Source organism: Pocillopora verrucosa, chromosome 4 (assembly GCF_036669915.1).
Source record: "Pocillopora verrucosa isolate sample1 chromosome 4, ASM3666991v2, whole genome shotgun sequence".
Classification (NCBI taxonomy): Eukaryota; Metazoa; Cnidaria; class Anthozoa; order Scleractinia; family Pocilloporidae; genus Pocillopora; species Pocillopora verrucosa.
Window position 1 is genome coordinate 13,235,953 of NC_089315.1, and position 12,552 is coordinate 13,248,504.

Here is a 12,552-nt window from a genome sequence, read left to right on the forward strand (position 1 = left end):
TTCTCCGTCGATCAGGTTAAGATTTCTCTTCTGCTTATCACTACCCCTGAACATCTTTCAAAAAGTGGTAAAAACAAGGATCCTCTAGTGAGGCTTACACAGCCGATGAAAAGTTTTCGAGTATCATCATTCAATCCCGCCCCCATACGGAACATAGTCATCATGGGCCAACTCGAACATAAAGGTTTGGAAAGCCAGTCTAGTCTTTTCTGTATACAAAATGCTTAGATGCAGTGTTGATGGTGGGTAGTGCTTTTTAGCTTCCCGAAAGTACAATATACGCTGAAGGAGGGTTTGTTGCTGAAACTGCAATGGAGTGCGCGTGGCTTATAATCAGTTGTATATTGTTTTTATTTGTATTTTTTGTATGTATTTTTGTGTAATCAGTTAACAATGTATTGATGTGCACATAAACGTCTGCTGTTATTGTTTTCTTTGCTGATGACTGACGTTGGTTTCGAGTTTTTCAAGCAATATTAAACTTAAAACATTCCAGACTGATCAGTTTAGTATTAGTTGGGGCGATGATGTTTCGGAAAACGGTGATTTGCAGTTATTCAACCACAGCGCTTTCGCGTCTTTTACGAACGACATGAAAAAAGTCCGTTGTTAAGATTATACAGCCCGTTCATAAAAGAATTTCCGTCCAAAGTGGGCTGGTACGATTGCCGAAAATAGCACCTCTCCTACGAAACAAAGCAAGCCATAAGAAGCCTATCAAAAAAATTTTTTTTACTGTGCAGGAATTTGAAATCATATGAAGCTTAGATCTATAACTAATGATCAAATCAGAAGTGATTTTTTTGGTAAGTCTTGTTCTTTGTTAAAATTACACCCATATAATAGGCGTTGAACTTCGCCTACAATTTTAAAACATCTTTCCGGAGTTTGCAACACTTGAACGGTGAATTATACAAGGTACCACGGCGACTCAAATCAGATCGGAAGTGAAAGAGATTTTGTTGAAATGACCATTGTTCTTTGGCTGGACCATCAGTTGCGGTCAAAAGATAACTTGAAAAACGGTTTGAAAATGGAAAGGACCATTGTGATCTTCGAATGAGTGGGTACCCTTTTGAAAATAATACATGTCAAATATTACCTTAAAAGGAATTCAGTGATATCGAACAACCACTTAGTTTACTATACGAGAGTGAATGAATGAATTGTCATTTAACACAAACTGTATTCAAAGCAAAATAGTCACGCAGCAAAACCCACAACTCCTACCTCAATGCTGACTCTGGAACAGAATACAACTTCACATGTGCGCCAAAATATTTTGTATAGTTTAGCAGTTCATTCATGATGTAGTGATACAAAAACAGTTGTTTTGAGCGCGCCAAATGCTGTTACATTATTTTCTTAGCCTTAATTCTATTACTCACGATTGCTGAGCGGTCAAATGTGACCCCTTTCACGTGCCCTTTCCGGTGCCTCCCAACTTCCTCCCCCGGCCAATATGACGCAAGCGCAGAGCGAATCGGAAGTGGTTTTAATAACACGATCATGGCCGCCGGTTGAGTCGCTCGCAGTTTACCTTTTGCCTCAGTGATTAACGCGCGAAATGGGCTCGAGATTAAGGTAAAAGCTTTACATAAGGGTGACTCATGGATCTTGATTTTTATTGACAACTGATTTGTTTCAATCAGGCCTTTCCCTGAGAGGATTTTTGAGTGCTTTTTGGAAGTCGCTGCCCCGACAGATAGTGAAGGTACGGTCACTGTGTACATTTCACCTGGAAATACAATCTTTTCTGTGCAGACAGTCGAGTCCTATAACCTCTTTTCTCTCAGCGACAATTTCTCTTATAACATGTCATAGTGTAATATTCCCGAGGAGATGTGCACAGACTCAAAACTCGCATCATTTCAGTGTAAAATTAACCTATCTGAGGTATCGTAAATTGGCTCGCGTAGTTAGAAATCTTGAGTAACATTTTTTATACTTTGACCTTTGTTGTTTTTATGATGACCTGCGTTTTTCTGTCAGTTCACAATAAATACTTGCTCCATCTAGGCGGAGTGTCATTATTGGCTAGAAATCTGGACATATATGCACTTATTGCGATTCAAAAATTAAAATATAGACCACGAAACAAACGAGTTTTGATCTTACACTTGTTGAACTTGTTGAATGAAGGGAGAATATAAGTTCCTCCTTACGTGATGGGAATAACAAAACCCATAATTACATCGCGGAAACTGCATTGTTATCAAATATAAATAGTGAACGTACATAAGTGTGATCGTTTCTTGCAATGTTTATATTTAAACACAATGAAAAAGTCGAATTGCATGTATTTACACTCGACATGATGTTAAGTACTTTCGTTTCCTTTGTTTTACTGTTTTCGATCGCATGGTTTATGAACTGGAAATCATTTCCTTTGGTGTTTGTAGTCTGACTAGATGATATCTAGACTAAAGTTAAAAAATCTTCATGATAGAATGTTTGGGAAGTTGTTCGTATGCTATTTGCTTTTTTGCTACAATTGCAAATGGTATGGTAATCAAATTCAGCAAAAGTTATGCTATCCTTCCAGCTAATGGGGCTCTTTTTCCCTATGGGGATTTTTGCAGACATATTTTTTTACATTATACAAAAGTATTGTGCATATTTTAAAAATTTAATGACCAATTTTAATGTGCAATAGTTACATTGAGGTGTGAATTGACCACCAAACTATTTAGGAGCTGAAGTATACACGTTGGATCAGATGACAGATTCCAATACAATTCTAGGTTTCCAGCAGAGTTAGGAACATTAAGAATTCATTACATTTTCATATTTGGTGCTACATTGAGTTTGGAAAATGGCTTGATGAGTGTCTGAACCAAAGCTGCTCCACAGGGGTTCCAAAGGCGAGGAAGAAGGGCCCAGTGGCTCCAAATTGAAATTCCTTTTTACGATATACCACACAAGTGAACAGTATTTTTTTTGTGAACTGATTGACTAGTTCATAGGTGAGCAGCCAATAAGACAAAACCACATGTCAAGAGTTTAATTTTCGACCTTTTTTTTGAATATTGAAAAAAGAAATAAATTTTTGTATAGTTGTTTATTTTTGATTCTGACATCTAACTGTCCAACCCCACCTCCTATGTAGTCATATACTTCAATCAGAATATTAAGATTACTTCCTGAAAGTCCTTAACAGGACCTGGCGTTGGTTGTTATGATAATTTGTGCCTTTTCAATTTTTACATTTGCTGATTTGATGCATTGGTTTTCTTGTAGGTCCAGAAACAAAGTTTATTCATCCCACAGACTTTGATGAAAAAGTAGGTGTTTGATCAAATGCCACCAAATGTGAGAACAGATCGTGTAACCTTATCTTGTTGTCAAGATGACAACTTATTTAAAATTGAATTGACCTTTTTCAGGAAGCATTAAAGGCAATTCCTCAGTTTTGCTATCCTTGTGTCACAAGTTCGTAAGTATACATCAAATCATGTTGTAAGTTGTAAATGTTTAGAATGAATATTCCTCAACCTTTTAAACACTGAAAGTGATCAACTTCCCCTTATCATACCATAGTTTATCTTTCATGGAGGAAATGAGGTGGGAAAAACTTATCAGCTGTAGGGTGATCAAGCAATTTTCATCGAAGTGTCAAAATTAATCATGGATTGCTTTAGTTTTGTTTTGCCTCACTATGTGTGTGTGATTAGTCCAGAAAACTAGCACGAGTTTTCAGACTAATCAGTTGCAAACCAAAACCAACTGCAGTTTGGACTCTTGAGTTTTCTGGCCCTTAGAGATGATTGCTTGTTTTTACCTTGAGTTCTCATGGGTTCCTCTGGACATCTTCTTTTACTCTGATTGGTTATTGTGAAAATTATCAAATCCTCTCGATTAGTTTATTTGGAAATGTATTAACTTAAGAAGGGATAGTTATGGGTTACATCTTGGGAATCAAAAGGGTTAAGCTAGTATGCTATTTCAAGGTAATGTTATCAGCAACAGGTTTGTGATGAGAAGTAGACAAAATGTTTTCTTCTTTACAGGGAAGCTGTCCAGCACTACACTTTTGTTCTCACTGATATTGAAGGAAAGTATAGATTTGGGTTTTGTCGCTATTCTCCAGATGTCAAGACCTGCCTCTGCATTTTAAGGTATTATACTTGAACAGATGATTTAGTGTTTTTAACACTGGCATAATTGTTTTGTTGTTGTTTTTTAAATATTAAACTACAGCTATTAACTGATTAAAATAATTAAGTTTGTTTTTTCAGGTAAAACATGACATTGATAGTTTCACCTCTGATTTCAGCTATTTGCCGTGGTTTAAATTTTTTTATGAGCTTCTGAATAGGATTTCAGACTTGAAGAGAGAAAATGAGGTAAAAATGTTCCATAATTATGCTTATTTGCTTTTTGTGTACTGTTAGAACATATTATTTTGTAACAGTTGACAATTTGAGAATGCAATGACATTCTTTCTGTTTGATGAACAAAGATTTTAAGGTAGAAAATTTAAATTGTGCATGTATTATCTATGTCTATTTAATAGCTATTTTTAAATTGGTATCTTCACTTTCAGCATTTGCCTCTAGGGAAAACAAAAAGTGTTGTTCAATTTTCATAGCTCTAGATTTCTAAAGCAGCAGTTAATGTTATATATTGGCCAAAGGAAGCAATTTTGAGTTATAGTGTATTTTTGCTGTCCAGTGTAAGATAATTAAGCTGTGATATATAAACTGGAGAAAGTTTTCATGCTATTGTTGATGAAGTAAATTAGTTTTTTGTAGGAGCATTGTACTGAAACACAAGCAAGCTTGGTATCAATATTGTAATATATATTAGGCAGACTTTTTTTATGATAATTTGGCACACTGTGAGTTTTTGTTTTGTTGTGAAGTTTGCTGAATTTTAAGAGTCTAAGTTGAGTTTTTTTTTCCGGCTTTAAATAGAAATGGAATAGTGTCTATCATTTATGACATTTTGTTATGCAATATACAGATTAATGCCATACTTCCAATACTGAATCATCTATATGGTCAAGCACCTAAAGAACCAGGCTCCAAGTTATCTGTTGCAGTGGATGGAGGCAAAAGAGTAAGTTACCACACAAATGTATCTTATGAGTGGTGAAGATTGCTTGAGGATAAAACAACTGTTTTAAAAAAATTGTTTTGATTTCAATCATGTAGGCAGGTTCCTGTTTAATTAATAGTTTCAACCAGTACCTAGCTGCCTAGTAAGGAATAGGGGTAATCAACTTGTTGAGTAGTTCCTAATTTTTGCAAGTCCATAGCAGCCTTGTGTTGCCTCAAAAATTTATAAAAGAACAGTGTGATTGATCATTTGATGGCTTCTAACTGAAGCTGTATTGTGGTTCAAAAATATAAGCCTTCATAAGAGTTAGTAAAACAACAGCATGTTTGCTGATATTTCAAGTTTTGTAATTTGGGATTAGCATCCTTTAACCTACTATTTTTTCTCATAGAGTTCATTAATTTTTAAATTAATAAAATGTTATTTTTGTTGCATTTTAGGATATTTCCTTTGTTGTGCCAGACACTACTAAGCTACCCAGTATACCAGATGATGTGAGTGCCTTGAAGCTACTAGCTGTGTCATGTTTTATCAACTTGAAATAGTTAAATAGGCAAATTATTTATCCTGCCTTGGTCCCCTGATTTATGACTTAATTTTAAGGAGAAAGGTAACCTTTTGTTAAATTTGTGTAAAGAGTTCTAAGAAGGGTTTAGTGCTGAAATTGAATGGGATTTAAAATACTGTATATCCTAACATAGGAAATTAATGCCTCACAAGGAGCATTCTCCCTACTGTCCTTTGTTAAAATAAAGTACCTAAGATGAATAGCCATTAATTCCACTGCCAAAATTTACTGGAGTGTACAGTATGGAGAATTATGGGCCAAAATGATGGAGATCAACAATGTTGATATCAATGGGCCTCTTGCTTAAAAGCACAGAAACAAAGGCAGCAAAAGTTATCTCATCTGGAGTTAATGAGATTGTCCTTAATTTATGTCAATCTCATGAAGTATACAATTTATTTTCCTGAAATAATGCAGTGGCAAGTGGGGGCATTATAACCCAGTAAGATTAAAGGCATTTAACAAATGATGAGTATGTTTGTTTGTTTGTTTTTACAGAGGAACCTGACAGATTACTTTGCCGCTGTCCATCCCTCAAATATGATTTTTATATTTGCCAGGTAAAGGTTCCTTTACTGCTACACAGTACATGTACATTTTGTACTTTTTGCATTTAAATATCTAAATGACTATTTGCTGTCATGGTGTAGATATTGCCAGGTTCCTGGACTCCTTGCCACTTGCCAATTGATAAGTTCACCTTAATTAACTGGTGTATGTTTGTGTTGATAATACTTTACAATTCTCTCTTTTAGTATGTTCTTTGAAAGAAGAATAATAGTGACATCCAAGAAGCTTAATTTGGTATGTTGATTCTGCATTATTTAAATAATTGTGTATTGTTTACACTTTAAAACAAGATTTCCTAGAAGGAACGTCTTGCTGTTGTGTTTAGTAACTTATAAGTTTTTGCAGTATTATTAGAGGCACAAACTGTTTTGACTCATTGTTCATCAAAATCAATATCCTTTTTCAGCTAACTGCTTGTACATATGGAGCATCATCCCTTTTATATCCGATGCACTGGTAGGTTTTATTTCCTTCCCTCACACCAGATCATACCTTAATTATGCATCATTAAAGAAGATGGTTGGCTTTCTCTAGATTCAAAGTGGTGTAATAAATGCTTTTTTGTTAGTGGTGCACATTTTCAGTATGCTGTGATTATAATACTTTTTCATCATTTTATAGGCAACACATGTTTGTTCCTATTGTGCCACGGCATCTGTTGGACTACTGTTGGTTAGTATGTAAACAATGGCTTACAGCTATTACACTGACAATTTTGTTTTTTTGTGATAAAAAAATCAGTACTATAACACTAGCAAATATATGGTAATAAGAGAATAACATATTTACACATCTTTAACAGTGCACCAATGCCGTTTTTGGTGGGAGTTCATTCATCACTAATGCCGGTATGTACTAAAAGTGAAGTGAATTTTTAGAATTAATTAGGGCTTAAACGTAATCAAGTAGTCAGTCACAGATCCATACAAAAAAACAAACATACTCACTAACTAATTTGCAGTCTCTCAACGGCTATTTTGAGTAGAGACTTTCTATGCCATTGCATCATGTGTCTTTGTAGATTGATAGATATTTTAATGTGTGGCTTTTGAATGCAATTTGTTTAAATTTCATGGAATCTGTTTGTTAAAAGTTTTAGTGTCCTGAATGTATTTGAATTTGAGGTTAATGTTCCTTTTTTTGCTATGCATTTTTAGAAAGTTCGTCTAATGCCACTTGATGAAGTTGTTATTTTTGATGCTGATACAAATACAATAGAAAGTCCATTTGATGATGTAGCACAGCTTCCTTCTGATGCAGTAAGTTTCAATTACTGACTATTGCTAATGCCTAACAAAGTTTCAGTTTAGTAACAGTACAATTATCTTTTGTAATTAGATGTGTGTTAAGCTTGTGGGCTCCTTAACAGAATGATCATTTCCCAGCTTACTGCTCAGACACCTGACCACATTTGTGTAGCTGTTACTTGGGAGCTTTTATTAAAGGTATCTTTTGGTAATTGATATTCCAGGGAAAGCTGGAATAGAATGAGACAGGATTCATAGGATTGATAGGAGGCAGTGTGACTTAGTGGTTAGGGGGTGGGGCTTATAAACTGGTGGTCCCAGGTTCAAGGACTCCACCTTGCTACTCACTGAGTTTGTTCTTGCTTTCCCTGTGTTCAACTCCTTTGCTGTACTTTGTATATAGCCAACTGGTCTGCCTCTTGCCAGTTGAGGTTTTTAAAGATTATGTTTTTGTACAATGTTTGGGTCCAATTTGTTCTTACTGGCCTGGAAAGCTCCATTTGGGGAGTGGTCAATCAAGTATAAATACATATATACATAAATGTAAGGACTTATGAGTGGCTACACTTCCATTTCAGTTATCAACTCTCAAGAGCACCCTTAAAAAACCTGTTTATCCAATTGATGACCATGTTTCAAGGGCTTTTTTATGTGCCATGGTGTCACTTATAGGATGCTACAGAGATGCTTTACGGCTCAAGACTGTGAGTATGATGTTACAAAAATTTATCTTACCTCAGTGTTTTTGCTTTTTTCATTAATGGAGTAGCATTGATTGTATCTTTGGGGTTTTGAGTAATTTGAGCAAAGGAAATTTTGTGAGTCAACAAATAAACATTTACATTTATGTTATACACTTTTAGGGCGAAAAGATTGTCTTCGACAGGGACTCGTAAGTATCCATGTTCCTGTAGTAATAGATTCAACTGCATTTGTTTATTGAACTGCATTGTAAAATTAAACACACAAAGGAGGAAACGACCTAAAACCTAGATGTTGGTTGGATATCCACATAGAGGCTATCAGTCCTCGGATTGATTCGTTCAAGGCTCGTTTTCTCTCACGGCCGAGTAAAACCAGCCCTAAAAATGACAAGCCAGGCGTGAAGGAGAACATAGAGAAAATTTTAACCTTAAGAAAAACACTACATGTTTTCGAAGGGTTTGTCCCAAAGGTGTCTGTTACTCTTTTTCCTACTCGGGTTAAAAAAAAAATTCATGTATCCCTTCGAGCAAAAAATAAGAAAAATTTATGAGTAAATGAACCTAACTTGTGTGATTGTAACGACTTTTTCTGTTCGTTGTCTTAGATTTGTCCAGTCAAAGTCTAACAGTAAAAGACAGTTACTGGAATTCATTCTTCAGTTGCAAATATTTGAACAGGTAATAACTTAGCCTCACCTTTCCATCGAAAAGCATCTTTTCCCATGCATAGAAGAAAAGTAGCGTTTTACCACGCAATTTAGGAGGTGAGAACGAAGGAGATCGCAGTTCAAAAAGTCGATTGATGTCCACCATTTTGGTCTTACTCTCGGCGGCCACGCGCACTCTGCATTTGAAGCTCAGTGGTTGGTTAAGATTAAATTCCCGCGATTTTCGCTACGGTTGAGTGCATAAGGCTTCCTAGTGATTTTTTCCCGCGTTTTATACAGGGCACTTACGTTTGCAGTGAGTTTTACTATAAAAAGTATCGAGTCCATTTTTGTGCTCATTGTATCCTAAAACATTTCTATGGCTTGCAAGTAATACGTTTGTTTACTTTTTGCGGTAACGAGAGAATTGACTCTATGTTGTGGTAAAATTTACTTTAAGCGTTCATCAGTTCGAAGAATACTCTTAATTGTCCAGCTGAAAGGGCTCCTCCTCCTCTGGGCTCGGAGGAACTTGAGTTTATAAGCTAAACATGACAGGGGATACTACACTAGTAATGAATACATTTTCGTCAAAGGTTTTTGAACAGTGGGCTCATGTGTTGTAATTTTTACAGTTTATTGCAGAAAGACTAGACATGTTAAATGAAGGAAGAGGATTCAACGATGCTTTTGAAGAACAAATCGGTGTACAGGCTGAAAGTAAGCAAGCTATACTTTAAGTCTTAAACATCTCGTGATACCAATTTTTTCGTTGGTGCTGAGCACTGCGTTGTGATTGTTCCATTAATCTGGAATACGTGTCCTTGCTATCTCATCAGTGTAGAGGCTTCGAAATACACTTCGAATGCTTTCTACAGGCTTAGATGCGTAGCGTACCGGATGGGTTTTTAATTCAAGTCCTCATTAACATTTTTTATTCAATATATATATTTATAAACAGCGTAGCTATTTTTTTGCTTGTGCCAAGTGGCTGATGGCTACCAAAAAGGAATGGGGGGGGGGGGGGGGGGGGAGAGGGAGGAAGGGAGGGAGGGGAATTCTTATATATCCGATGCACTGGTGTTATGTCGTTCTGCCGATCTGCTTATTTTATTATTTTTTTAACAGCAGTGGTGCAAAGGCCGAAAACTCTTCCAAGTGGTCCGAAACCTTATAAGCGCGATTTATTGATTTTACTAACATCATTTGTTTTTCGATGTGTTATTTTTTGCAGATAAAGGAAGCTGGAAATCACAGTATCAGTCGTGGATGAATGAAACTAAGGTTTTTGAAGAATGGCACTTCTGATCAAACTGTTGTCTTGGATGTTCTTTTACTGTAGACTTTTCAAATGACATAAGCTAAGAACAACCATAGTGAGAGAAGTATTAAAATGCCGTCAGCTTCTATTGCTGAGTAGTTGTTTTTTTTTTTTCTCTGAGTTCTCGTTAACTTTTACAACACAGTCGAAAAGGGCTCTAAAGCTCCGTGACAATGAGCTTTGAGTTACCGCTTGAACTGAGTATTCTTTAGGAAGCCTATTCTCCCTTCTCGCCGGCCATGTAGACTAATTCTCTCTTTCAGTAACATTGAACCTGTGCGTTTTTCATTTGCAGAAATCTGGCGGTGCTTTCCTCGATAAGGTAAACTAATGACTTCACAGTTTTTGCCTTTCTCAAGAAGTAATTTGAGTCTATCGGTAATGTCGCAGATGAAGAAAATTCTACTTTTTAGCCATCATTGAAATTTCCGTATCTTAAGATGTTTTTTTAAGATCTCATTATTTCTTGATTGGGCCTTGTTTAGCTTGTCATGCCATACTTGCATTGTATATTACTTTTTTAATTTTATGATTTCTTATCCAGGCTGGTAACATGGTGAAGAAACAGTGCAAGAATAAATGGAAAACTGCGAAGGATGGAATTAAATCAGTTAGAGCTGATTTAGCGGATATACTGAAGGGAAAGGTAGAACGATATTACTTTGTAAATTCTCAAAGAAAACCTTGTTTTTTTTTTATTGTGGCTGTAAGTTGTTCAGCAATTTATGTCGACTTCTCGTTGGTGGTCTGTTGTCTTTCTTGCTTTAAGTCTCTCTTCAGAATTCGCAAAGTTTGGCTCCACTCTCAAGCTTAACTTTACAAGAATACACCAATTCTGACGTAGCGATCAATCTTAAAGGAGTATGATAGATTATGGTTTAAACATATACTTTCTGTGTTGGCCTATGTTAGGCCATCAATCAATGTTTTATATACACACACACGTACATCTCTCGAGATTGTGAATGGCTAACACGAATGTCGTAAGCCCAATGGTTGTCTTTCCACGCTACCTGTTCACTGTGTAATTCTTTATTTGTGGTGATGAGATGAATGAATGTAAATAGCAAAATTGAAACGTGTAGCGTATTTCATAGGGACAACCTTACAGTTGTGGTAACACACAAAGAACTCGTACATAGTAATAGATTAGAATAATGAATTGAAGTGTGCGCATGGAAGAAGGAAATGCTCTTCTTATAGGATGAGGACGAGTATGCAGGAGAACAGAAGAGATCAAATACCAATCCGGAATTCAAGTCGTTCTCAGTTTACAGACTTTCACCTTTTAACAAGAGAAGAACAATTTCGCCTGTTGAGGTAAATAAGATCTATGCTCAAAGTGCAATTAAAGCCAGGTGATTCATTTTCCCTTGTAGAACAATCCATGAATTATTTTGACTGCGGGAGCGTCTCCTTAGAACAGTTGTTGATACCGTCTTAGTTGTTGTGGTTGTTGTTGTTGTTGTTTTTGTTGTTTGTGTGGTTGATACAATGGTTGGCCAAATGTATTTCAGACAGGTCCTCTTTAAGGACAACATCTTAAACGCTACCATTTTATTATTTCCAAATGTAGTGTAATGAATCTCCAATGTAAATTAGGCCCCTTTTATGCTTGCATACACCCATATAATGACTAAATTTCTTGGACTGCTTGTGTTTTAGTTCGAAAAACTCAAACTGGAAAGTGGCGCAAAGGAGCGCCCACCCAGACCTCCTCCGCCTCGGCCAAGTCCTTACAGCGCTTCTGCCAAGCGCCCTCGCGCTTCAGTCATGTCACAGCGGAGGGAAAGTTCTCCCCTAAGCTGGTTGCACGCAGCAGTGCCCCTAATCTGTCATTGGAACCTGTTGTGGCCGAACTCATCTCACTGGATGACATTCCAAATTCGTCAAAAGCTAGTGATAGGACACAAGGCTCGACTGATTCTTTGGTGAGTTTCTTCGGGGATATTAATGATGGTTTTGCGGTTTGAACTGAAATGCTTCGAAGAAGGGATAGTTCTTCAAACCGAAACGTAGATAAGGGTAATCTTTGCGATCTTTGTCGAAGGCGGTGTCAAGGTTAATGTGGGTTTTGAAGTTGAGATGATCGAAGTTTCTTAATTCTTAGTCTCCGCTTGAATGATAAGCGAGGTGTTTGGCAAAGCTGGAGGTTTTGCTTTTGAGCGGTTGGTTGAGTTTTACCCCTGTTAAAATTGGCATGTTACATTGTCAAGTTTTCTGATGTTAGTTTTATCTTAGTGTAAAGTAAGAAACATTTGAGCGAAAGAGATTTGTATTATCGCTGATTGCTTGTCAAGCTGTGGTATAGACGTTATTTATTTCAAGGAAAACGGGCCCTTTTACCAAACTTACTTGAGCTACTTCGTATGATCGATTATACGCCCTTATTACAATAAAAGCAAGCTACTTCTTCTTGCAGGAAATGGGCTCT

The 12,552-nt window shown here is 36.4% G+C and overlaps 1 protein-coding gene across 1 annotated transcript in view; it reads left to right on the forward strand.

Moving 5' to 3' along the window:
- The first annotated feature begins 1,498 nt into the window (after positions 1-1,498).
- LOC136280299 (DENN domain-containing protein 1A-like) overlaps positions 1,499-12,552 on the forward strand; it is a 12,045-nt gene continuing 991 nt past the window's right edge. Inside the window, 25 exon segments of the mRNA XM_066165310.1 lie at positions 1,499-1,584; positions 1,653-1,714; positions 3,241-3,284; positions 3,387-3,436; positions 4,011-4,118; positions 4,277-4,346; positions 4,966-5,061; positions 5,502-5,555; positions 6,128-6,189; positions 6,385-6,433; positions 6,606-6,655; positions 6,821-6,871; positions 7,002-7,047; positions 7,357-7,458; positions 8,025-8,150; positions 8,310-8,338; positions 8,756-8,828; positions 9,433-9,517; positions 10,032-10,081; positions 10,414-10,440; positions 10,663-10,764; positions 11,322-11,438; positions 11,784-11,892; positions 11,895-12,049; positions 12,541-12,547. Of these exon segments, the coding sequence (XP_066021407.1) occupies positions 1,568-1,584; positions 1,653-1,714; positions 3,241-3,284; positions 3,387-3,436; positions 4,011-4,118; positions 4,277-4,346; positions 4,966-5,061; positions 5,502-5,555; positions 6,128-6,189; positions 6,385-6,433; positions 6,606-6,655; positions 6,821-6,871; positions 7,002-7,047; positions 7,357-7,458; positions 8,025-8,150; positions 8,310-8,338; positions 8,756-8,828; positions 9,433-9,517; positions 10,032-10,081; positions 10,414-10,440; positions 10,663-10,764; positions 11,322-11,438; positions 11,784-11,892; positions 11,895-12,049; positions 12,541-12,547 (1,741 nt within the window). The 5' untranslated portion in view covers positions 1,499-1,567.